The 27,613-nt window shown below is 47.2% G+C and overlaps 1 protein-coding gene across 1 annotated transcript in view; it reads left to right on the forward strand.

Moving 5' to 3' along the window:
• The first annotated feature begins 337 nt into the window (after nucleotides 1–337).
• The window catches only part of LOC142829500 (uncharacterized), a 30,462-nt gene continuing 3,186 nt past the window's right edge, over nucleotides 338–27,613 (forward strand). The window contains exon 1 of the mRNA XM_075929182.1: nucleotides 338–1,352. Coding sequence (XP_075785297.1) covers nucleotides 338–1,352 — 1,015 coding nt within the window. The remainder of the gene's footprint in view (nucleotides 1,353–27,613) is intronic.

The raw sequence follows: 27,613 nt of genomic DNA on the forward strand, positions 1-27,613 counted from the left end.
GAAATAGTTCCTCCCGAATTCCAACGCAGGGGGTTCTATTCCCGATACTTCCTCACAGAGAAGAAGTCGGGGGGGATGGAGGCCGATACTAGACCTTCGTGGTCTCAACCGCTACCTGCGAAGATACAGATTCAAGATGGTTACTCTGGGTTCCATCATCCCAACACTACAAAAGGGGGATTGGTTCGCGTCTCTCGATTTACAGGACGCATACTTCCACATTCCTATCCATCCAGCTCACAGGAGGTTTCTGCGATTCACCGTCGGAGACGACCATTACCAATATGCGGTACTTCCCTTCGGCCTATCCGCAGCTCCGAGAGTATTTTCAAAGACCATGGCAGTCATAGCGGCATACCTCCGTCGAGCGGGGATCACCATCTTCCCTTATCTCGACGACTACCTCCTCTCGGCACCTTCGAGAGAGCAAGCCGAGATGGCAGTTGCCACTACAAAAGGCATCTTCGAGACCCTTGGCCTAATTATCAATCTGCCAAAATCTACTCTAATTCCGGCCCAGTCCATCGTGTTCATTGGGGCCAGACTAGACTCTACCACTGCTATGGCGTATCTGCCTACGGACAGAGCCGACACCATTCGAGACCTATCGAAGGTCTTGCTCACGGCCCCGAAGGTGCCATACCTTACCTGCCTGAAACTATTGGGCCACATGGCCTCTACCACATACGTCATAGCCCATGCTCGCCTCCGCATGCGATGTCTTCAACATTGGCTCCTTATAGCCTACAAACCGGGCATTACCAATATCAACACTTTCACAACCGTCCCTGCCCGAGTCAAGAAATTGCTCGTTTGGTGGACTCTACCTGCCAATACTCTAGCAGGCGTTCCATTCCGGGTCCAACCCCCATCCATTCAACTGACCACGGACGCGTCCCTAATAGGCTGGGGGGCACATATGTTGCACTACCGGACCCAGGGACTGTGGTCCCATCAGGAATCCCTGCTCCATATAAACTTCCTGGAGCTCAGGGCAGTCTTCAACGCATGTCGCCACTTTGTCCACCAGATACAGGGGACCACCATACAGGTCCTTACAGACAACATATGCACGGTTTACTATATCAACCGGCAAGGCGGGGCCCGGTCCAGGACTTTGTGTGCGGAAGCAGTACGCCTGTGGAACTGGGCGATTCGTCACAGGATCGCGCTCATAGCTTCCTATCTCCCCGGCAAAACCAATATAATTGCGGACACGCTCAGCAGATCATTCCACTCCCAACACGAATGGGAGCTCCTTCACTCTGTAGCCCGCGATCTGTTTCGGACATGGGGTTACCCAGAGATCGACCTCTTTGCCACTCGCGACAACAGGAAGTGCCGCTCTTACTGTTCGAGAGCGGGGATAGGCACCCAATCCTTGGGGGATGCCTTCCTTCTCAATTGGGGGGCATGCCATCTCCTCTACACTTTTCCCCCAATCCCGCTGATACCGCGGGTAATACAGAAAATACTATCAGACTCGGCGACAGTAATCCTGGTGGCTCCCTTCTGGCCGCGCCAGACTTGGCTCACGCAACTCATGCAGATGTCAGTGTCCAGACCTCAACGTCTTCCACGGATCAACAACTTGATCTCACAACAAAACGGCAACCTTCTCCACCCGGATGTCGACCGCTTGCACCTGACAGCTTGGCTCCTAACTGGCTCCAGGGCCTAGAATTAACCTGCTCCCAAGTGGTCATGGATGTACTCGTGCAAAGCAGACGCCACAGCACCCAACGATCGTACATCTATAAGTGGCGTCGCTTCTCAGCCTGGTGCCAGCCACAAGCCATTAACCCCCTAAATGTGCAGATCCAGCGTATTCTAGACTACATCCTGCATTTACACTCCCAAGGGTTGGCCGCTGCTTCGCTAAAAGTACACTTGGCAGCTATTTCGGCTTTTCACACTCCCGTAGAGAGCTTTTCCGTCTTCTCTCATCCACTTACGAAGAAATTCCTCAAGGGAATTTCCAATATTTGCCCACCACACAAGCCTATCCTGCAGCCATGGGACCTTGGCCTCGTACTGGACACCTTTACCCGCCCACCATTTGAACCACTTGCGACTTGTGAGTTACAAATTCTCACGATAAAGGTTACCTTTCTCCTGGCGATAGCCTCAGCTCGGCGAGTTTCAGAGCTTGCAGCACTCTCAGCGGATCCTCCATACACGATGTTCACTCAGCAGGGAGTCTCACTGAGATGTCATCCAGCTTTCTTGCCAAAAGTCAACTCGTCCTTTCATGTCAATGAACCTATAATCTTCCCTACTTTCTACCCCAAACCACACGCTACACCGGAGGAAGCCCGCTGGCACACTCTGGACATTAGAAGGGCGTTGGCATTTTATCTTGACAGAACACGCCCATTCCAGAAGTCTCCGCGTTTGCTATTATCACTCGCTAATCGCTCTAGAGGTCATCAGCTGTCGTCGCAACGTATCTCCAAACATATAGTTAACTGCATCACCCGTTGCTACACTCTCAGGGGGAAATCTCTGCCCTGTCCGCTAACCGCGCATTCAACCAGAAGTATGGCTGCCTCCACGGTTTTATGAAAAATGTATCACTTAGAGACATATGCAGGGCAGCGACATGGTCGTCCGCATCCACCTTTGCTAGACACTATGCCCTTGACCGTCTCAAGGAGGCAGACACAGCAGTCGCTCAAGCAGTCCTTTCGTCCGTGCACAAGTAAATCCGAAGCACAATCAGTGCGAGGGTGACTGCTTCATACATCACTCGAAGAAGAAGAAATGGTTACTCACCTTGTGCAGTAACTTCTGTTCTTCGAGATGTGTGTCCCCGTGGGTGCTCCACGACCCGCCCTCCTCCCTGCTTCGGAGCTCTCTCTTGTATCTTGCAGATGTTCCGGTTAGGAGGAACTGGCGGGTCGGACCACGCGACACAGAAAAGGCGCGAACGCCGCGGGACACACTGCGCACGCGCGGTCCTCCGGAGGGGGCTACTGCTATGAAGAAATTTCCGGTTTGCGGCGCCGGGACGAGCCCGACACCTGTAGTGGAGCACCCACGGGGACACACATCTCGAAGAACAGAAGTTACTGCACAAGGTGAGTAACCTTTTCTTCTGTTGAAATGCGTTTTAGTAGTTAAATTCTTGGACTATCATTGCTCATGAAAAGTGCTGTCACATGGGTAGAAATCGGGTAAATATTGCATTTTATCAATATCAGCAGAACTGACTTAAATGGGGCCTGTGTGTTGTGTAGTCTTGCCTTAATCTTTGTATTCGTGCCTGTCAGTGTGAGAGAAGCTATTTGTATATATTTGCTTGCATATGCAACCACACCTAAGTTGAGGCCCTCAGCATGTTCTGTGAGTATCAGTGTGGCCCCTGGGGCTTCCAAAGTTGAGTTGTCCTAGCTCATCCCTGACAGGTGTCTGTCTAACCTGGTCTTAAATATCTCCAGTGATGGAGATTCTGCAACCTCCCTGGGCAATTTATTCCAGTGTTTAACCACCCTGACAGGTAGGAAGTTTTTCCTAATGTCCAACCTAAACCTCCCTTGCTGCAATTTCAGCCCATTGCTTCTCATCCTAACCTCAGAGGCCAAGGAAAACAATTTTTCTTCCTCCTCCTTATGATACTCTTTTAGATATTTGAAAGCTGCTGTCATGTCCCTTTTCGGTCTTCTCTTTTCCAAGGTAAACAAGGCCAATTCCTTCAGCCTTGTTTCATACCTCATGTTCTCTAGACCTTTCATAATTTATGTTGATCTTCTCTGGACTTTCTCCGGTTTCTCCACATTTCCTGAAATGTGGTGCCCTGAACTGGACATGACACTCCAGCTGGGGCCTAATGTAGATGGTTCATTCCCTGCCTAGTGGACATGAGACTGAGCGGGTTAATTTCCAATCCTCCTGTTTATTCTTTTCCTAAGTCAGGAGGGCACAGTAGTTGTGATGGGGGCTCTGCAGGAAGGCAGCCTTCACTGCCCCCTGCCTTGAAACCTTGTGCAGGTGTTAAATAGCTGTCCAGCCCACCCTAAAGGTGACTGCATTTCAGTGTGCCTGAAGCAACACAGCACCAGCAACGGACAGGAGAATGGCTCCCAGGCATGGCTTGCTCATGACTGCTTCAGTCCTGTTGGATGGGCCTCAGCCTCTTTTCTTCCCCTCCCCCGCTTTGCAATGGGGCTGTAGACTCTACGGGGAGAGGAGTGGAGGCAGGCAGAGGTGTCTCCCTGCAGCAGATGTAGACACGTCTCTGTATTAATCATTCTCTCATTGAAGTTTTTAGCTTTGTAGTGAGTCCTTTTACATGGAAACTTTGTATTACGTCTTGGTAGAATAGTCCCTAGAACAAGTGAGGCAGATACTGTCCCTGTGGGGTGAATGAGGTGGGAATGTATAAGGCGGAAGGTGAACACCTCTGGGCAATTGCAAAGGTTGGAGAGGGGATGGAAGCCAGATCCAAGATATATGAGCCCTGGGAAGTGGGCCCATTGAAAGGAGATTGCACCAGTGGATGCCTTGGGGGTCAGCAGCAAGGGCCTGCTTTGGGAAGCCCCCTCTTTGGAGGTGAATGTGGCAGCATTGAGACACCACCCAGAAGACACTAACTGCAGATTCATGGGATGGCTCTCTCAGATCTTGCACATGCATAAGATGACAGATCTGCAGGAGGGGGGGCAGTGGCGTAGTGAGGGGGTCTTGCACAAGAACACGTCCACACTGCCATGTGCGAGCTGTGCTTTTGCACAAGAACATCTATGGCAGTGTGGACACACTCTTGAGCAAGAAAGCTCCGATGGCCATTTTAGCCAGAGGGGTTTCTTGCGCAAGAAATCCCTGCCAAGCATCCAAACTGCCCTCTTGCGCAAGAGGGCTTACACCTGCTAGAAAAGAGCGTAGCTCTTGTGCAAGATGCCCTCTCTTACCACGCCATACTGTACATTTCCTTGCGCAAGAGCAGGCGGGCAGTGTGGCTGCTCTGTGGGTTCTTGCGCAAGAATGGCTGTACTTGCATAAGAAGCCGCGAGTGTAGACATAGCCTTAGAGCCGTGGTCCCCAACACAGTGCCCGCGGGCGCCATGGCGCCCGCAGGGGCATTTGCATGCGCCCGCCAGGTGCTCGGGGCTGGCCTGGCCCCGGGCACATGGTGCATGGTGAGCGCCAGCCCCGGGCGTGCGGCGCTTGGCGGGGGGAGCGCCGGCCCCGGGCACGCGGCGCTTGGCGGGGGGAGCGCCGGCCCCGGGCGCTTGGCGCTTGGCGGGGGGAGCGCCGGCCCCGGGCGCGCGGCCTTGGAGGGGCAACCGGCCCCAGGCGCGTGGCTATGGGGGGGGGCCCCCGGCGCGCAAGGTCCCCCCCCAGGGGGGGCGGCGGGGGGCTGGGGGGGGGCAGGGCAAGTGTCGCGGGCGGGGGGAACGGCCACGCCCCCTGGCGCCCGATAACCTCAAAAGGTTGGGGACCACTGTCTTAGAGGGAACACTTCCCCCAGTCTCTCTTCCCCCGAGTTAATATCACACACATTGGGTTAATGCAACTGCAGGATAGTTGCATGAGGGGGGTTTGGTGGGGGCCAAACTTATCCCTGTTGGATATTGATGGCTCCATCCTCCAAAACTCATCATGACCTCTCCCAGCAGCTTCATATAGATGTTAAACAGTATAAGGGACAAGATGGAACCCTGCTGGATCCCGTAGCACAATCACCACAGGGTCGAGTAGCAGCCTGCTAGCTCCACCTTGTGAAAGTATCTTGACAGGTAAGACCGGAACCATCGCAAAACAGTGCCTTTGATACCCAGCACCGTCAAGTGCTCCAAAAGGTTACCATGGTCAATGGTATCAAAAGCCGCTGAGAGGTCCAAGAGAATCAACAGGGATGCACTCCCCTCGTCTATCTCCTGACGCAGGTTGTCTACCTGGGCGACCAAGGCAGTTTCAGTTCCAAAACCCGGCCTAAAGCCAGACTGAAATGGATCTAGATAATCAGTTTCTTCCAAGAAAGCTTGGAGTTGCAATGCTGCTTGCCCGAGAAGGGAATATTAGCAACTAGGGAATTTTAGCTTGTGATGCTGTCAGATTATCCAGTTTTATACTTACTTTCACATTCTAAATAACACCATGAGAGCTCCTGCAAAACTAATAAAACAGAGAATAAACAAATCATTCACCCCAAAATTTTTTGATCTATTTGTGCTTAAATCTTCTTGAAGGGAAAAAAATGAGTTTCAGTAACCTAAGATTCTAGAATGACAGACTGTATTTGAGGCTGCACACCAGTATAATAAGGAGTAGAATTTCACCCAGTATTTCTGCATGTATGAGAGTATTCCAGTGAGAATATTGGTGATGACATTACATTCTGCAGTCATGTGGCAATTTATTCTTCGTGTTCTACAGGAAAAAAAAATCAGATCACTCTACAATCTCTCTCCATTAATAGTATTAAATAAGGAAAATAATGTACTGCTTGTAATGGTCTATTTAGAAGGTAAATGGGTTTCTGTATCAGGCAATCCTATTGATTTATCATTGACTTCCTCTCATTGACAAGTTGATATTGACTTCAGTAGGATTGCAGGACAATTTCTCTTCCAATAACTAGTACACTGAATGATCCTTCACATTAAAAAGGAAAGGTTGTATTGCACAGTTGTTATACACCTGCTGTAATCTCACATGTAGCCAAGTGAAAGTCCAGTATATTTATGCATTCATTTTTTAATATTGTTGCCTCTGAAATAACTAGGAACAAGTCTGAGCTCCATAGTTGTGTTTAGAGCAGTGTTTCTCAAAGTGGTCCATGAAACCTCTTTGAGAAGCCTATAAACTGGCTGCTCCAGTGTTTACACTTACTGGCGCTGTGGCCACAGAGCTTCACAGCTCCCATTGGCTCCATGTCGCCATTTGCAGCCCAGCCAACACCGCTTCCCGCAGTGCCCCTTGGCTACAAACAGTGAAACGGAGCCAATAGGAGCCGAAAGGCTCCGTAGCCAGGTAGCCAGTAAGTAAACACCCTGGAGCGGCCAGTAAACAAGTTTCTCAAAGTGGTTTCGTGGACCACTTGGAAAAATACTGGTTTAGAGAAATAGCATTTCTGAAGTACAAGAAATGGATATGACTGGAGGCTTAGGGAACATCTGCACAGCTGGGTTAAGCTCAAAATAAGCTACACAACTTGAGCTACGCTAATTTCGTAGCTTAAGTCAAAATAGCTTAACTTGACTTTTGGCGCTGTCTACACAGCAATTACTTCAAAATAGAGCACTCTTCCCCAGTCTTCCGTTACTCCTCATACATTGAGGGTTACAGGAGTCGGAGTAAGAAGCCTGATATTTTGAATTTTTTTCAAAACAATGGACTTGCTGTACAGACATGCATTATGTTATTTGGAATAACTAATGTTATTCTAAAAGAATGCTGCTGTGTAGACATAGCCTAAAACTACTCTAATTCAGGTTTATATTAATCAACTTGGTTATGGTTCACTACCTCAAGTTCTTACCTGTTTGTTTTTAATTTCCATTATGTTAAAAATAAAACTCTACAAATTTTGGATGCATTTCTTTCCAGCAATACAAATTGTAGTTTGTTAAATAAAGGTTTTCTTTCAAACAATGCAATTTTTAACAAACCAAATCATTTTAGAATTGAAATATGGACATATAAAAGTAGAGTTCTTCTTCGAGTGATTGCTCATGTCTATTCTATATAGGTATGCACATGCCACGTGCATGGGTTGTTGGAAGGTTTTTCCCTCCGTGGTATCCTTCTGATGGAGTCAGTGCTTCACCCAGCACCAACTGTCAACTCAGCAACGTCTACTCAGAGTGCTGGCTTTGGTACAGGAGATCCCAGGGCTGTCCAGGGCCTCCCTGGTGCCACGATGCTCCGCTGCTCAGCACCATTCACAGTCTCTGTTGCTGCAGAAGAAACAGAGGTCCATCAGCGGCAGGTCTCCATCACAGCATGTACCCAGAGTGCGTCCGTACGTGGGACAGTGCCCAGGTCTTCAGCTCCTGTACTCTCCCAGCACCAGTCAAGCCCTGCTTGGGACCCGAGCCCACAGGCCAATTTGGCCGAAGTAGACCTGCCCTCAACTCCAGATACCTTCGAGGCAGCTAGGGAGCTCATTGAGCTGACTTCCTCCTCAGCCTCTCCCTCAGGCCCAGGGTGCCATCAGGACCTTCTTGTGCCCTGAACTGAGACCCTGGCACCAGTGGACAAAAGCTGGTCCGGACGTAAGGGGCTCTCAGCACCAGCCCCATCTCTGGTGCTGCGTTCCTTGGCACAGACAGCTATGGCTGGATTTGCCGTTCTGAGCACTTCCACTGTTCTGTTGTCAGAAGTTGCTCCACAGAATGATGCCTTCTCCTCCAATCCAGCACTGAAGCAATCCTGAGTCCATGACCCCGCATGTTCCCTTGCACGGCTCTCTGGCTCCGACCACCTCCGCAGTCTGCCTTGGAATATTCTTCTGATTCTTCTGATTCAAATGCTGAGTTGGTCATCTCCAGTCTCAGGATCTCACTTCCGTCACCGCTCCTTTTCCCAGAACCACTTCTGGTACCAGAGCACTTCTGTTCAGCCTTCCTCGCCATCCTGGCCTCCCCAGTGGCAGCCCCCAGTCCAGTGGCCTTTCTGGATCCCCTGGGCATATCACCAGGCCCAGAGACCTGTTCCCTTTCTTTTGAGCTCTGCCTGTTTGGGTCTCGGGTCCCTCCATCTGCAACCCCACTACCCTGCTCCCCATCATGTGATTGGAGACATGCTGCCTGCAAGGACTCACCCAGACCAACCTTGGAAGGGTAGCAGACCTGACCTCTCAGGTAGCTCAGGACCAGTCACTGGCCTCGCAGTACCTGGAGCAGCAGGCACAGGAGGAGCAGAGATTCTTCCTCCTCATTCCCCAGTGAAGTGCCGGCAGGGTCTGCACCATCTATGTCCTCCATGGACTCATGGGACCACCAGGATCCCTTGAAATACTTGGCCCAGAATCTGGGGATTCAGGCAGAATGGGTGTCTGAGGACTCTGACTCTGCAGTGGACATCCTCAGTGCTGAGGCCCCGACCAGGGTGGTGCTCAATAAGGTGTCGAGCAAGATAACCAAATCTTTGTGGCAGACCCACACCTCTATTCCACTGATCGATAAGCATGTGGAATGCAGGTACTTTATTCCTCAGGCAGGCCACAAGCACCTGTTCTCACATCCCCAACTGGTACGCTCATGGTGCAGGCTGATAATCATAGGGAATGTCAGGGGAACCGGGCCCAACCCCTGAGAATAAGGAGGCTAAGAATATGGACCTCCTAGGCCACAAAGCATATGTTTCCGGGTGCTTGCAACTCAGGATTGCCAATCAGAAGGTGCTCCTGAGTTGATAAGCCTACAACTCCTGATTGGGTCTGGACAAATTTAGGAACCTGCTCCCTCAGGACTGCCATCAGGAGTTTAAGACTTTGTCTGAAGAAGGCAGGGTGGTCTCCCATACTACTCTACAGACAATGCTTGACTCTGCTGACGCTTGTGCGATGGCCATGGGTGTCATCTTGAAACACAGCTCCTGGCATTCCCCCAGAGGTGCAGACCACAATCCAGGACCTGCCCACTGAGGGGGCAGACCTTTATTCGGAGCAGATGGATAACCATTTACATGGGCTGAAGGACTCCAGGACCATGCTGAAGTCCCTGGAAATTTATACCCTGGCCCCCCAGAAACACTCCCTGAATCCCGGGTGTGCCACAAGGCCACTAGATCCATTCCAGCATGTGTCTAGATCTGATTTCCTCAGACAAAAAGGCAGAAATTTTGGTAACAGGAATGGCAGGCGCTGCTCCCATTTATTCTTTGATCAAGGGGCAGGGCCTGCAGGCAAATCCCAGGACCCTAGGTCAGGATTTTGAAGAGATGCCCGGGGAGAAAGTACCAGTCACTATTAGGAACCGCCCCTTTGTTGATTATCTGTCTGTTTTCCATCATGCCTGGTTGAGTATCACAACAGACCGTTGGGTCTTAGACACAGTGGAAAATGGATATTCTATCCTGTTCATCTCCCAGTATCCCCCCCAACCTTGTTCCCTGTCCCTCTTCAGGGACCCCTCTCATGTGCATCTCTTACACAAGAAGGTTTAGAAGCTCCTTGACTCGGGAGTGGTAGAAGAGGTTCTGCTAGAATTAAGGACAGGGGCTTTTACTCAAGTTATTTCCTAGTCCCCAAAGCCAAGGGAGATTTTTGTCCTATTTTGAACTTCAGGGACTTCAATGTCTTTATCATCAAGACAAAGTTCAAAATGGTGACTCTAGCTTCCATTATCCCATCCCTTGCCATGGGAAACTGATATGCTGCCCTTCCATATATCCATTACAGCATGTGACGCACGCACATCTACATGGAACGGACGTGAACAATACATCTAGAAAAACAACAATTACAGAAAGATAAGTAACTTTTTTTTATTGATTGTGAGTTTGATTTCATTTCCCTGATCATGGAGAAAGTCAAATCCTATTTACTAAAAGTTAGAGGGAAAAAATTGGAAAAAAAATATCCTTCCCTGATTAGTAATCCTAATTACTTTAACATGAAAAGAATACCACATTTCTCTCTGAATATTATGCATTCATCATCATACATTTATCCAACTGCTTTCCTGCTCCCCATCAATCTCTACTGCTAAAAACAAAATTATTCTCTTTAGATATAACTATTTTTGGAAGAGGAATAGAACAGTCAATATTGATTTACATATCGAGCATCACTTGAATGTGTGTAAGATTCCCCAGTACAGATAAAGATGTTGGAAATGTAGTACAGGCAGTCCCCGACTTACGCGGATCCGACTTATGTCGGATCCGCACTTACGAACGGGGCTTTCTCGCCCCGGAGGTCGGGGCGAGAAAGCCCCGTTCGTAAGCTGCTCCGGTGCCCCATGTCTGCTGGAGACCGTCTCCAGCAGACCAGGGGCACCGGGCAGGTTCCCGCGCTTCTGAGGCTTTGCTCTGGCAAAGCCTCAGAGGCGCGGGGAACCGCCGCTGCTGCCGCTTCAGTCTGGGTGCCTGTGGTCTGCTGGGGACGGTCCCCAGCAGACCACAGGCACCCGGACTGAAGCCGCAGCCGCGGGGGGGTCCCGCGCCTCTGAGGCTTTGCCAGAGCAAAGCCTCAGAGGCGCGGCACCCCGCTGCCGCTGCGGCTCTGCTCCCCGTGTCCCTGGTCTGCTGGGGGGGGGGGGGGCGCAGCTAGTGTGCTCCCCCCCCCCAGCAGACCAGGCTTTTGTTTTGGACTCTGGGGCAGAGCAGCTGGGGCGCTGCCGATTGGTCCTGCAGCGCCCGCTCTGGGCACTACTGGACCAACCCGGCAGCACCCCAGCTGCTCTGCCCCAGGTCCTGATTCAGCCGCTGCTGGTCAGTTTCAGCAGCGGCTGAATCAGGACGCCTGGGGCAGAGCAGATGGGGTGCTGCTGGGTTGGTCCAGTAGCACCGAGGAGCGGCGCTACTGGAGCAACCCAGCAGCACCCCAGCTGCTCTGCCCCAGGCGTCCCCAAGTCAGCTTCTGCTGAAACTGACCAGCGCTGACTTCAGGAAGCCCCAGGCAAAGTTGCTCTGCCCCGGGCTTCCTGGAATCAGCTGCTGATCAGTTTCAGCAGCAGCTGACTTGGGACGCCTGGGGTTCTTAAGTTGATTCTGTATGTAAGTCAGAACTGGCGGTCAGTTTCAGCAGTGTCTGAATCTGGACGCCAGTTCCGACTTACATACAGATTCAACTTAAGAACAAACCTACAGTCCCTATCTTGTACGTAATCCAGGGACTGCCTGTACTATAGAATTTGTATTTCCAATCCTGTAATTAGCTATGCAAAAATAGTGATGTGACCATGCAAAGAGTCCCATTCATCTATTTTGGGTACTTACATGGTACCCATCGCCCAAGTGTCTGAGCATCTCACAATCTTTAATGTGTTTGTTCTTACAATACTGGTGCATTATGCTATTCATTCTCAAGGGCATTGCCCAGCTTACTTCTAAAATATCCAAGCTACGGGAATTATTATTAATATTAAGCAGTGGGTCAGTCAAGAGTGGGTCCCTCTTTCTGAAAGTCATCCCTTAGGGTATGTCTACACTAGCCCCCTAGTTCGAACTAGGGAGGCTAATGTAGGCATTTGAAGTTGCAAATGAAGCCCGAGATTTAAATATCCCGGGCTTTAATTGCATCTTCCTGTCCGGGTGCCATTTTTAAATCCCCTTAGTCCGAACTAACTGCCTGCGGCTACACGCGGCAGTAAAACATTAACTCGAACTAAGTCCTTAGTTCGAGTTAACTGTTACACCTCGTGTTAGTTCGGACTAAGGGGATTTAAAAATGGCGACTGGATGGGAAGATGCAAATAAAGCCCGGGATATTTAAATCCGGGCTTCATTTGCAACTTCAAATGCCTACATTAGCCTCCCTAGTTCGAACTAGGGGGCTAGTGTAGACATACCCTTAATTACTTGTATTTCCAAGGTGAGCCATGACTAAGATATAATGAATATAGCTTGACCTGCTGGAACAGAGGAATTAGCAGGGGAAGTAGATGTGAGTGGCAGCCTGGACAGCAGTGATCACGCGATGGCCGAATTCAGAATCCTGATCAAAGGAAGAAAGTAGAGCAGCAAAATATGAGAGTGGACTTCAGAAAAGCAGACTTTGACTCCCTCTGAAAACTGATGGGCAGGATCCCCTGGGACATGAGGGGGGAAAGGAATCCAGCGGTATGTCTAGACTACATGGTTCCGTCAATGGAGCCATGTAGATGAGTTTACTAGACATAGGAAAATGAAGTGGCGATTTAAATAATTGCCACTTCATTTACATCAAAATGGCTGCTGTGCTGTGCCAGTTAGCTGTTTGGCGGCACAGCGGGGCAGTCTGGACGCGCCGTGGTCGACAAGGGAAGCCTTTGTCGACCGCTCCGGTAAACCTCATTTCACGAGGCATACTGCTGCAGTCAAGAGAGCAGAGCCCCAGCCCTGCTGGCTGCTCCGTTGGTGTTACGGCTGCCCCCAGTGGGCGCTCTGCAAGATAGCTCTTCTTTGCAGGCTCGCTGCCTCCAGTGGCCACTCTCATATTCTGTACCTCCAAATAGCAACCCCTCCCTCCCATTGCATGTTATGGAAACTGTCCTTTTCCTGGGGCTTCTGGTTCTCCTGGCACAATCAAACCCTGACCTTGCTTTAAGTTAGAAGAGGAAATGTGGTGGCCCTAGCTCTAACCATTTAGGAGATCTTGAACAGACAAACTCACAGATGCAACCCTAAATCAAACTCAAGCATTTCAGCAATGAAATGGAAACCCAGATCGATTTTGCATAAGCAGCCAGAATAAGACTGAACACCACATGTGAACACATCTAAACAATGAGTATTTGAAAATCCAGATCTAAACTTTGCAACTTCAGCATGTCCCTGTTTCATGCATTTCTATTAAAGTCCTAGATTTCCTTGTTCTTCAAAATGATTCCATTCATTATAACTGAAGAAGATAAAAGTGCTGCTAGTTCACCGGTGCAAAATCTCTGAGCCAGGATGATTCATGATGTTCCCCTAACTGGGGTCCTGTGGCCTCTCTACCTAAATCTTTTGCTTCAAGCATTTTAGGGTCAATAATCTCCACAAAGATAAAGTGAAATAATATTGGTGGTTTTGTTTCATATAATGTGTAAGCAGGCAGAGAACGGGGCTGTTAGGAGGCCTAGTAAGTATGTCCTTTCCCTACTCCCCAGTTAAGCCCTTCCAAATAGAAAGTAGCATTTCCCAAAGGGCAGGGCACTGCACTGGATATATCAAGAGACCAGAGTTCTATCGTCAACTGGCCTCTGTCCTCAGCTGTAAAATGGAGATGATCTACTCTACTTTATAAAGCATTTTCATATGGAAGGAAGTTGAAGGCTGCTATCAAATCCCCCCTCACTCTTCTCTTCTGCAAACTAAATAAGCCCAAATCCCTTAGCCTCTCCTTGTAGGTCATGTGCTCCAGCCCCCTAATCATTTTGGTTGCCCTCCACTGGACCCTCACCACATTCAGAACACTCTTTTAAAGAAAATACACACATCACCAGGTAACATGATGATGTCAATCCTCCCCATTTTTTCAGTTGCTATCACATGAAGATTATTCAGTCACTGACATTTAACTTGATTTGAAGGGACTTTCTCTTTCAAATGAGAATGGCAAGGAGTTAAATCGAAGCCCTTCTCCAAACTAAGGTTTGTCAGAACAAATTACGGTATTAAATTCTCGTTCTGAGAGATTATGATCCTGTGACCACCAAGTTCTGCTTTTGGTCATAGTTTAAAAACCTCATGAAATGTCACAGTAATTTGCATTTGTTTAGGGTAGGGGTGGGCAAGAAATGTCTTGCGGGGTGGATCCAGCCTGCCAAGCCAACGGATCTGGCCTGCGGACCCTTCTGCCAGGACCTTCAGGCACGAAGAAGCTGCTGTTTTAAGCACAGGGCTGCTCCATTTGTGTCTCTGCGCTGGAGGTTGGAGGAGGCTTTGTGTGATCTCCCCACTGCCAACCCAATCCTCAGCTCCTTTTGACCAGGAACAACTGGGATATGAGGATTGGGCTGGGGGTGGGGAGATCACACAAAGAGCGGAGAGATTGGCCTGGTGGATGGGGGGCAGTGCAAGCTTCTCCCCCCTCCTGAAGCTGACACACACATGGAGGGAGCAGCCTGCATTCTCAAGCATCTGGGGCTTCAGCAGGCAGGGAGCCCAGTTTGCTTTGGGGGTGTTGCAGGGCTGCAGGCGGGGAGATGCTTAGGTAAGTGCCTCCCAGCCAGAGCCTGCCTCTGGCACCCCAGCCCTTCCTGCACCCCAATTCCCTCCCCCAGGTCACAGTCCCAGACATGTATCCCCTCTTACACTCCTCGCCCAGGCCAGAAACCTCTTCTGCACCCATACCTGCTCCCTGACCCTACATCCCAATCTCCCAACCCACGTCACAACACCCTCCTTCACCCAAATTCCCTCTCAGACCTCACACTGTCTCCTGCATCCCACTCCCTTACCCTGTGAGCCCTTCTGCACCCAACCTCCATCCTAGACCTTGCACCCCCTCCACAGAAAGTGCCGCCCTTGACCACTTTCAAAATCTTGGATTGGCCTCCCACCAAAAATTATTGCCCACCCTGGTTGAGGCACTAAGATGCCTGACATAGACTGGTTATGTATCAATTAGACTATATTGAACCTTGCAGAGTAAATTCAAATCATAGTGTCTGATGTTTAGTCTTGTAGGATCTAATCTTTGCTCTCTAGTCTGAGAAGACCGAGTTCATTCAGGTGGAAGGAAACAGCTGAACATCCTGCTAAAATGAGAGTAAAACTTATATTCAGATGTGCAATCACTCCCTTGCTGGGAATACTGATTTTTTTTGTGGAAACTTAAAATAATAAATTTTATGTTCTAAACCATAAATCAAGTAAAGGAATTCTGGGCTTTATGCATTGCTATAAAAGTAGGCTGACTATTACATTACTCATTGGCTAGTTTATGATGAAAATCAGTGGGAATTTAAACAAATCCCTTAAATCCCTACTTGTGATGTGCTTTAATAGCAATTGTAATATCTTTGCATTTTGTAATTGAAGGTGTATTCATATTTTTAACCCTCCTTCTTTCATTTCTATCTTTGTCCATAGTTAATTAGATATTTTATATTAATGTTAAAAGGTAAAAAATTAATATGATAAACTCAGTGAAAATATTACTGTAGGACCTGTGCATGTACTAGTGAAGTAGTTGACAAAACTTCCAGTCACTTTAATTTGCAGAAGATTTTGGGCTTATAAAGGTATGTTAGTGTGTTTATATACTGAATATTTATATAGAGAATTTATGTAACTGATTCCTTTTAAGGAACAGGGGGATTATGGGACTTTTCAGGTATTAGTGTTCAAGTTTTCAGTCTGTGCAGAGAGAAGTCCTTGTCTTTGTAGTTCATTGTACAAATCTCTTTCTGTGACTGATTCTGCTTGGTAAAATTACTGCTTTCCTAACATGTACATTGTTCAAAAGCTTCAGAGGGGTATCCGAGTTAGTCTGTAACAGGAAAAACTTAAAAAACAATGAATAGTCTACCTTAAAGACTAATGTAGATGTTATCGTGAATCATGTAAAACTCATGCTTTACAACATTGTTGTTATGTTTAGGAGACATGACCAAGTCATTGCTGCAGGGACTGTCAGTTTTATGTGTTTGTACATAAAGACTGGTAGTCTAAAAGAGTCAAATGTGTTTAATGCATGACATCTCATAGGGAAAACAAATTCTTCTTCAAATCACCATTCTACACCCAGAAATGTACCATTGATCTATGATTATGCATTGTTGGGATCACAGAGAGACTGAAACAGCTTAGTTTCCTGTTGTTGGTGTAAGTTTCACCATAAGGGGTCTACCATAGAGTGTAATCAGGAAACACACACATCCTGCAATATGGTCAGTGGACATTTAATTATTCTTAGTTATCTCGTGACCTGGTTGCAGCACTTCAGTGCTGTATGCTGAATGTCAGGCATTCTATGATACCCCGAGTTATACTTTCTGATGCAAGGGGGAATGGGACTGATCTGGCTAACACACTGTCCAGTGCTCTGAGAGCCTGCCTTAAATCCTGCCATGCATCTACATATAAATGAGTTGGCTTTTTTTTATTGGAAATCTTGATATTTTAGCAATTTTAATTTCTATCAAAATGAAACTTGGTGTTTCAGTTCATTGTCCATGGTTTTGTCTTTAATTATTGCAGAAATTGTTTTAGTGTGTGAAAGAGGGCTTCCATATTGGTAAAACACTTTTTATATATCCTGCAGTAAGTCCATTAGTCCCCTGTGCATTTTTGTAGTTGTTTTGACTGTTCAAAAAATGTTCTAAAATATGTTGCACTGGAGCAGCTGCCCTACTATGGCTCGAGTGGAACCCCTGCCAATGAGAGAGGCTTATAGGAAGCCAATCAGAAAGTAGCTTGCTGGGGCAGCCTTGTTATAGGAAGCTGCTCAGCAGAGCAGTGGATAGTTGTGTCTTGACCAGCGAAGGGGAAGGACTGGGAGAAGCACTTTGAACAGAGCAGTGGTGGGCAAGTTCAGGGGAGCTGGTGAAAAGCTCCTCCCTGACATCTCCCAGGCTGAGGGCCTTGATACAAGGACAGGGAAGTGGCAAGGGTCATGGGGAAGTGCTATTGTAATGAAAGAAAATATAATTTTTAAGTGATGCTTCAAAAGAAATGAAGCATGACAAACGACTGAACTTTAAAGTTATTTCATAATCTCTCTCTCTATATATAAAAACTTTTCCTGTGGGACTACAGAGAGACATCATGTCACTCTGGCTATGGCTACAATACAGAGTTTTTTCAGAAAAATGTCACTTGCGTCCACACTGCTATCAAGTTCTTTTGAAAAAAAAATCGAAAGAACAGAGGAGTTTTTCCGACACTGGTAAACCTCTTTCTATGAGGAAGAAGCTGTTTTCCAAAAGAGCTCTTTCGGAAAAAGGTGCGTAGACGGGGAAGAGGTTTTTTTTTTTCTGAAACAAGACGAAAGAAGAAAAAGCACATGTGCCCTGGTGGCCACTCTGTGCATAGTAATCGGAGCTGAAATGCTAGATAGCGTCCATTCATTGCGGACACTATCTTTTGAAAAATCAGATCACTTTTTCGATGCACTTTGGCAGTGTGGATGCTCTCTTTCGGAAGAAGTTTTTTCGGAAGATCTCTTCTAGAAAAGCTTCTTCTGAAAGAAGCCTGCAGTCTAGACATAGCCCCAGAGTGAACCGCTGGCTGTCAGGCCACAGTGGCTCTGGGGCTGGGATACACTGCCAAGCGCTTCTCCTCCTGCTACAGCTGTTGGGTAAGGCGTCTCCTGCCCTGCCTCTCAGCCAACCAGCACTGGGCAGGGGTGGGGGTCACCAAGAAGAGTGGCTTGCTGTGTGGCAGGAGGGTCATGCTGAGCCTGGCAGGCAGCCTTAGAGCAGCCACAACCTGAGCAGCAGCACTCAGCTGGCAGCTGGGAGTCAGCACAGGGCTAGGTGAGGGGGTGGGGCAGGCACTGGGGGCTCCAGGGGTGGGGCTAGTGCTGGAGGCTTGTGCATGGGGACGCTCTAAGAGGCAGGGGGCTGGCACTGGGTGGCTCTGGGGCAAAGCTAATACTGGGGTGCTCTGGGGGCAGGACTAGTACTGGGGATGTCTAAGGGGTGGGGGGCTCTAAGATGCAGGGGGGCTGGCACTGTGGGGCACTGGGACATCCAGGGTGGGGAGCTGGCCCTGGGAGGCTCTGAGAGTGAGAGGCTGGCATGGGGGGTTGCGTGCAGGGGACTCTGGGGTCAGTGGCTGGTGCTGTGGGTAGTTGAGGTGTGGGGGCTCTAGGGTTAGGACTGGCACTGGGGGCATCTGGAGACTGGAGCTTTTTATACTGCGGACTGGCAAAATCACTCACAAACGTTTGGCGGATTGATAACATTTAATTTGCATATTTTCATATTCATTATGCAAATACTGAATAGGCAAATATGCAGATAAAATGTTTCCAGTCTGCCAAAAGTTTGTAAATGGGTATTTTGGTCTGCAGTATAAAAAAGGTTGGGAACCACGGGTCTAGATTTTGTGATGGAAAGCAAACAATAGCTTGGTTATTTTGAGCCAGTGTGGCTAAGGAGTAGCATAGACTTCAAGGAACATAATACATGGATTTCAATAGGACTAAGGAGATGAGATGGTGGTAAAAGTAGTGTGACTTAAGGAAGGAAAGGAAGACAAATATTTTCAGCTTCCCAAATTCCCCCTTCTGTTTAGTCCTCTCTTCCGCATTCTCACTCCTCCCTCTTCCCATCACATGGAGAGAACAGGAATTAAATGTGTGTTCTTCTTTGAGAGCTGTTGGTGCTCCATCCCAGGTACTGGTGCCTCCTTCCTGCTTTGCACTGAAATTTTTACACCAATGCCCATCCAAGTTGAGCCTGCTTGCAGAGTTAACCTCGCAACCCACCAGTGTTTAAAGTATTGTGCACACGTCCCTGAGCCCTCAGTTCTAGGGATGTAAAGGAATAGTTGAATAGTTGACTACCTGATAAGCCTATGCTTATCGGGTAGTCGAGTCGACTACTCACAATTCCTCCCCCAGTTTGTTGCCTTTGTGTCAGAGGCAGCGAGGTGGGGAAGTCGGTTCCCCCCAGCACCGTCTCTGCAGTGCGGGAGAGAGAGGGGCAGTGGCTCTGTGGCTCTGCCTTTTAAATGTAGTATGAGCTGCAAAGAAGAGCTCTAATAGAGAGGCAGCAGCGCGTGGTGGCAGGAGGCTCCCCAGGATTGGTGTTGGAAGCACACTGGCTGCTCCTGGGCACTATCGAATAAAAATGTCATGCGGTCATGACTATTCAGTTACACACTATCTAACATCTCTAAACTCCATCACATTTCTCAGAGAGATTCAGAGCACAGTGGAAGATCTCCCCTTTGACTGTGACAAGTTCTTCACACCTAAAACAAATGAGTTACTGCCCTTGATGAAGTGCTTGTTTCAACACCTTTATTAATGAGCTGGATGAGGGGATGGATGGCACCCTGAGCAAGTTCGCAGATGACACTAAGCTAAGGGGAGAGGTAGATTTGCTGGAGAGTAGGGATAGGGTCCAGAGTGACCTAGACAAATTGGAGGATTGGGCTGAAAGAATTCTGAAGAGTTTGAACAAGGACAAGTGCAGAGTCTTGCACTTAGGATGGAATAATTCCATATACCGCTGCAGCAGGGGTGGGCAAATTCCAGCGCACGGGCTGGAACCAGTCCACAGGGTTAGTCCCTGGATGGCCCCCAGCTCCATGTTTACCTTGCCTCCGCAGACATTGGAGGATCACAGCTCTCATTGGCCGCAGAACATCATTTGTGGCCAATTTGAGCAGCAGGAAGTAGTGTCCCGGGCTGCGAATGATGATTTGTGGCCAACCTGAGCTGCAATTCTCCAATACCAGCAGAGGCACAGGCAAACATAGCAGTGGTGACTTGCCAGGGACTAACCCTGTGTGCTGCCATTTTTTTTATTGCCCACCCCCGTGCTACAGGCTAAGGACTGACTGGCCAAGCAGCAGTTCTGCAGGAAAGGACCTGGAGATTACAGTGTATGAGAAGCTGGATATGAGTCAACAGTGTGCCCTTGTAGCCAAGAGGGCTAGTGGCATATTGGAGGAGCATTGCCAGCAGATCTAGAGAAGTGATTATTCACCTTTATTCGGCTCTGGAGTATTTCATCCAATTCTGGGCCCCGCATTACAGAAAGGATGTAGGTGCATTGGAAAAAGTCCGTTGTAAGGCAACAAAAATGATTAGGGGATTAGAGGAGAGGCTCAGGGATTTGGACTTAGTCTACAGAAGAGAAGAGTGAGGGGGGATTTGATAGCAGCTTTCAACTACCTGAAGGGAGGTTCCAAAGAGGATGGAGAGAGGCTGTTCTCAGCGGTGACAGATGACAGAACACGAAGAAATGGTCTGAAGTTGCAATGGGCGAGGTTTAGGTTGGACATTAGAAAAACTTATTTCACTAGAAGGGTGGTGAAGCACCGGAATGGTTTCCCTAGGGAGATGATGGAATCTCCATCCCTTTTTAAGTCCTGACTCGACAATGCCCTGGCTGGGATGATTTAGTTGGGATTGATCTTGCTTTAAACAGGGGGGTTGACTCAATTACCTCCTGAGGTCTCTTCCAATCCTATGATTCTAAGGATTAATGTGCCATACTCCAGTCCTTCAGCATTCATACACCGACTAAGACACAACACCACTTTCGATACCAACCTTACTAGAGATTCAGGCACCCCTATTATTCTCAATAGCAACCAAAACCAATGGCAACAACAATGGCATAGGCAGAGACTGCAACATCACTGTCCTCCTTTAGTTTCTGTATCACAACCTCCTCCTTGTAATAAGCAAATTTAAAGGTTTGGTTGAAGTTTCACAAGAGTGCTCTCACTCTCTAGCATTTTTAACACTGAATCACCTATTTTCAGATTGTCAATATCCATTCTACCAGGAATGGCTAATCATCATGAAGGACAATTGGGCCATAAAATTATATTCTATCCCTTTCCTCTCTATAGTGCCTCCATACACCCCCCCTTTCAGGGATCCCTCTCGCAAACAGTTGTTACACCAGGAGGTAGACAATCTTCTCCAAATAGGGGCAGTGGAACCCATTCCCCCGCCACAAAAATAAGGGTTTTATTCCCACTGCTATTTAACACTGGAAAAAAATGGGGATTGGAGACCAATCCCCCCTCTCTGGCACTTAAACAAATTTTAAAGGAACAAAGGTTCATGGTGGTTACTCTTTCCACAATAATTCCAGCACTGTAGGAACGGGACTGGTTTTCAGCCCTCGACCTTCAGGATGCTTATTTTCACGTGACTATACATCCTGCACACAGACATTTCCTGAGATTCATCAGAAGCATGACCCATTATCAATACAAGATTCTACCTTTTGGACTCTACACAGCCCCAAGAGTCTTCTCCAAAATTCTCGCAATGGTAACTGCACGTCAGGAAATGGAATCATCTTTCCTTATCTAGATGATTGCTTTCTAAAAGTGCACACTCGTGCAAAAACTGTCCATGTGACTATGACCATTGTCCATTGGCTTGGCCTACAATTAAATATGGACAAGTCAACCATACAACCAACATAATGACTGGAATTTATAGGAGCTTTCTGCGAAAGAGTCAAGTTATCAGCCTCACTTCCATGGGATTGATTTCACAACATAAGCATCTTTGTATCTACTTTGCAGACAACCCCACAAACCGCAGCCCACAAATGCTATCAACTCTTATGACATTTGGTGGCTCACACCTTTGTTGTCAAGCACACGTGTTTGCACATGTGTTGTCTCCAGGGCTGGCTCACTACAGTGTACAAACCAAACAAATACAGTTTGAATCAATGTCTAACAATCACAAGATGAAAGACTCACTCAATTGGTGGAAGACTCCACACAACCTCTGCGTGGGGACCCACTTCATATAAGATCTCACATCACATGTCTTCATCACCACTGATGCCTGGATAAGGTAGGGAGATTGGGAGGCTCCTCCAGTGGCGCAGTAGATAAGGTACCTGGAAGCAGAGGTGGAGAATTTGAGCCCTGCCCTCAATCAATGTGGACCTGGCAACCTTGGAACATAGGATGAATAAGGGGAGCCCAAAATGTAGGGAGGTTGGGGGGCTCCTCCAGGTGCACAGTGGATAAGATACCCACCTTGGGAGCCAAAGGTCATGGGCTTGAGACCTGCCCTCAAACAACATGGGGAGTACATATGCAACACCACCCAGCAAAAAGTCCCTGGATCACAACTGAGAAAATCTGCACATAAATTTGCTGGAACTACTATGCTTGCCTCCATTTCCAGCCTCTCATCAAAGACTGCACAGTTCAAGTGATGACAGACAATATCCCCTGCATGTTCTATATAAACAGGCACTCCTCTTTCCCAAAGTCACTAAGCTTTGTAATTGAATATTGTGTTTGATATGCCACCTCTGAGCTTCAAACCTGCTGGGTTTCCTGACTACTACTGTAGCTGAACTCAGCAGACAATTTCCACAAGATCATGAACAGGAACCTTGTCTCACATCCAATCTTCAAGCAACTGGATTATCCAGCCATAGACCTCTTTGCAACCCACAATTCAAAGTGAAAGAATTTTTGCTTCAGAGCTGGCCTTGGCAAACACTCTATGGGTGATGTATTACAAATAACTTGAATGCACACCTCTGTAATGTGTTTTCACCAGCTCCACTTTTACACTGGGTAGTTCACAAGATCTGAATTGAGCAGGCGACAGTGATCCTAACAGCCCCAGCCTGGCCCAGGCTGCCATGGTATTCAAGTCTTCTCCAACTGTCACTCTGGCTCTGCACCTTTCCATCACTATATCCCCTATTGACAACTTGCTAACAGTGACAGGGACAAGTGCATCATCCGAACCTATAGATACACCAACTCAAAACATGGCTCCGCTCTGGTTCTCTGACAAAGAACTAGCATACTCCAGAACATCTTTCTCCAAAGCAGGAAGCAGTCTACCTGTACTTCTTACACACACAAATGGAAAAGATTGAATGCTTGGTGCACTGCTAAACTAGACACAACATTGGCACCTATTCCACACAACCTTAACTATCTCCTGGAATTAAAGCAATCTGGGCTGTCCATCCACTCACTTAAGGCCATCTCACAGCAATTATCACATTCCACATAAAAAAAGAAAATAACATGATATTTGCTCACCCTATCACCAAATGATTCCTCAGGAGCATTCATAACCTCCTCCCAAATAGATTGTCACCAGTCCCTCTCTGGAACTTGAATCTAGCATTTACAACACGCATACAAAAGCACTTTGAGCTACTAGCAACGTGTTTTTTATTATACCTCTCTATGAAGGTCTTTGAAGCCAACACATCTGCTAGACAGGCTGGAGAAATTGGAGCACTCATGGCTGACCTGCCCTATGCTATCTTTTTCAAAGATAAAGTCACCCTTAGATATCACCCTAACTTTCTCCCTAAACTTCAGAGGGGTAGCCGAGTTAGTCTGTAGCAGGAAAAACTTAAAAAACAGTGAATAGTCTAGTAGTACCTTAAAGACTAACAAAAATGTAGATGGTATTATGAGCTTTTGTGGGCAAAACCCACTTTTTGATGACAGAAATATAAGAACAGAGGGGGGACGGGAGGAAGAAAAAAAGAGGTAGTAGATAATTCAAATAGTTATAAGAGGCTATTAAGAACCATTGGCACCTCCATTGTTTGTTTGTTTGGTTAAGTCATTAAAAGGTGGAAGATAGTGTGTGAGCCACCCTACATAGCAAACTATCTTCCACCTTTTAATGACTTGCATTGAGTGCACACATATGCCACCTGCCCATAGGGTAGGTAATATACATGCTACATTGGCTGCAATAAACAGGATAGCCTCCACTCTGCTACTATTAGAAACACGATAATGATAAATCAGAGGTTTTTCTAGTAGAACAATTAAAGTAAAATTTATGAAGAGCTGTTAGGGCATTTATCACGTTGTTCCAAATGACTGGCCTTCCAGACAGATGACTGGTTTTGGTGACTGTGGGTGAGGTCTGCCTCCACTGAACAAGCTCATCACTCAGGGCAGGTGTTAGTGCTCCATGGCTGTCAGAGCAAAATCCTTGCCATGGATTTGCTATGCAAACTGAGCATTATCCCAGCTGAGACTTAGACTGAGACCCTCATAATCAGTATGATCAACAGGCAGATGAGCTAAAATGGAATCTCCCTCAAACTAAACCAGACAGAGCTAAGCTGTTTATCTCAGCTGGAAGTGGCTCTTTGCATATCTTAGAAATTCAAACTGAAGTCTATTATCTGAACAAAGTAAAGATTACCCGGGCATCTGTTTTACAGACCCCTTAGGGACTAGTTCCTATAAATAAGTCTATCTAGCTATCGCGAGAGATCCTCAACCTTTGCACAAAGCAGGTAAGTTATGATACGGTTCTCCCAGTCACCACAAACCCAGCTATCTATGTTTCTAATGATCAAACACTTGCCTCTTCCTAATGACTGGAGTTTCCTTCCCCCGGAGGTGTTTGGGAGACTTGCTTACATTATTTATTATCATACAGAAAGGAAATTGTATGTTCCCATTAATTCTCAAATTTGTCTAGTGCATTGCATATGTGAGCAGGTGGGGGAAATCAAGGTAACTGTTCCTTTTACATTATTATTTTTATTTACCATTTGTGCTTTTAATGGGTTTAGACTAAGTACTCGGTATTCCCCATAGAGCAGCAGTCAGGGCAGGACACTTCTGAACATTACCTTACCAATGATCTCAGCCCCTAATTTAGAAGGGAAGGAGATTACTCTATAAATTAGGATAAATGATCTGGCCTCCATGCCAAGCCAGACAAAGCCCTCCCCTGTGAAGGGCTGTAGGCAATTGTACTAATTTATGAGTAGTGGGTCTGTAGCAATGGATCTGTTTTGAGACAAGCGTTGAAGGTCAAAAACTTCCTTTTACTCCTTACCCTACTTTCTGAAGGTGTTTGACTAACAGTGTCAAGGTGAAAGTTCAATCTGTTAAACCCACAGGCTGCTGCATGTATGCTTGGTGTGTGCGAGAGTTAGTTGTCAGCCAAATCAACTCTTGCCTGGCAGAGACAAGTTGAACCAGATCAGAAAACACTTGATATACTTCTCACATTTCTACTTAATGTGAAGAACCATTAATAGGATGAAAAGCTATAGCTCTGGAACAATTATGTTGGTAGCTGTTGATTTAATAGTCTCCAGTGGCAAACCATTTGAATTTAGAGGGGTAGCTGTGTTAGTCTGTAACGGGAAAAACTTAAAAAAACAACAGCACCTTAGAGACTAACAAAACCATATAGATGGTATCATGAACTTTCATGGGCACAACCCACTTCTTCAGATGAATGGAGTTTAAGGGGTTAGTTAGCAATCCTGGTTATCTGTAAACTTACAGGAATGAGTTGCTATTTAATGAGAGATGAAAGTTAAACTCTAGGGTCTAGCTTTCAGTCACTTTCAGAAAGGTCTCTGAATTCCAGTATGAAATGCAATGCAAGTGTTACTATGGTAACTTTTAAATGTAAGAGTGCTTGGGGCATATGAAACTACACTTACATGGCTACTGAGCCAATTAATTCTGGTCTTGTTTGACAGTACGTAGGGCTTAGCCCTGAACTCTGTGCTTATTTACTGCAAGCTAGTGGGACTTAGGCGTGTAGGTGAGTTGGGTACTTTTCTGAAAAATGTGTGCATTGAGTAGTACCCTTTTTTACATGAGCAGTCCCAGGAAGTAAGTAAATTAAGAAACACGAATAAAGTTGGCACAGTTTGGTCCTAAATGAAATAGCATTGGGAAAAGCAATACAGTAATGGATTTCCGTTAGTTTTTTAAAATTGATGGTTTATTCTAAATTATTATTTACCTAGACTTTCCTACAAACATTCAGAAGTAACAGCTTTACCCATATCAAGAGCAGGTGAGTGAGAGATGTGTGTGATGGGTTGGCATAGTGGCGTTTGCTTTTTCTCAATGTGTTTGCAAGTTTAATTATTGACACTGGATCTTGGCTGGGAGGCTTGCACAGCTGGGGTTTTTCCTCAGTTTGACCCCATCAGTTATTTGTTTTCAGTGCAATATGATACTAATTGAGGATCAAACCAATGTTTGGTTTATCAAAGCATAGAAAATTTGCTCCCTAGTAACAACGATGGTCTCATCATGAAAGAAGTTTTCTGTGGTCAGAATGTTTTGTATGAGTTTTGGTGTCACTTGAAACTCGGACAATGTTGAGAATGAAATGTAAGTGCCACTGATGTGCGTGTCGTGTCCTAAACTGGGAGTATGAAGATTCTTTTTTAAAAATGCAGCAATTATCAACTAGGAAGCCTCTTTCAAAGGGAAGATGCTTTCATAAAGCTTCAACACTAGGCAGTTCACTGTACACATTTCTCAGCTGCTGGCTTTACCTCAAAGAGAAAACTCAGTGTCAGAAAAATGTGGAAGCTTGACAGGATTGAGCTGCATTAGTTCAAGTAGTGCCTATCCTAAAACAGGTTGTACCTCCCTTAACTGGCACGCTCTGGCCTGGCAACATCCCTGGTCCAGCAGGTTGGGCAATGGGGTAAGAGCACAGTGGGGGAGAGAGGGAGCAGTAACTCAGCTGGAAGCCCCATGTGGTGGAGGAGGGGATGCGGAGAGTTCTGCTCTCTGCGGCTGGGAGGTAGCAGGGGTCTGCAGCACCATTGAGCTTGGGGTCTGGCAGCAGCTGTGGAGCTCCAGCCTCCTCAGCAGTTAGGGAACTTCAGCCTGGGGAGTCATGGCTGAGCAGGCAGCAGCGATGCTGGGCTGGAGCGCTAGCAAGGGGCAGCAATTCAGTACAGGACATGTTGGATGGGACTTCCCCTGGTTCAGCAAATCCCCTCGTTTGGGACCGGACAGGTTCCTAGGGTGCTGCTCAAGGGAGATCCAACCTGTAGCTCTGGCCAATTCTGAAAATGAGTGATGACTGGCGAACACATAGGTTGATAGCTTTTTCTGCAGTCCATTTTCTGGATTGACCCTTCAAACAGCCCTTCAGCTCCTGATTTTGTCTGGCCACCTACAGAATCCACTCCAGTTCAAATGTCTGGAGTTAGGAGTTCTTCAGCCGCAGTGAGCTCTAACTTTTCCCAGATGACCACTCCATATCTAGGTCAGCTTGTCAGGCTGGGACCTGCTCGTTCCATTGGCCTTTTCCCCAGTGGTTACCCTCACTGAGAACTGAGAACATGGTTGTGACTATTTTCTTCCACTATTTGATCTGAGGAAGTGGGTCTGGCCCACGAAAGCTCATCATCTAATAAACCATCTTGTTAGTCTTTAAAGTGCTACATTGTCCTGCATTTTGTCTGAGAACGCTCAGCAATCCTACCAGTCCACTGCCTATGTCGTTGTATGAGAAGTGGGAGAGAAACTCCTGCCTCTAAGATCGGGGGTTGTGTGGTTGACCAGGGAGTAGCTCTGCACTAACTGTTGCCTCAGAATT

Source organism: Pelodiscus sinensis, chromosome 5, assembly GCF_049634645.1.
Source record: "Pelodiscus sinensis isolate JC-2024 chromosome 5, ASM4963464v1, whole genome shotgun sequence".
Classification (NCBI taxonomy): Eukaryota; Metazoa; Chordata; order Testudines; family Trionychidae; genus Pelodiscus; species Pelodiscus sinensis.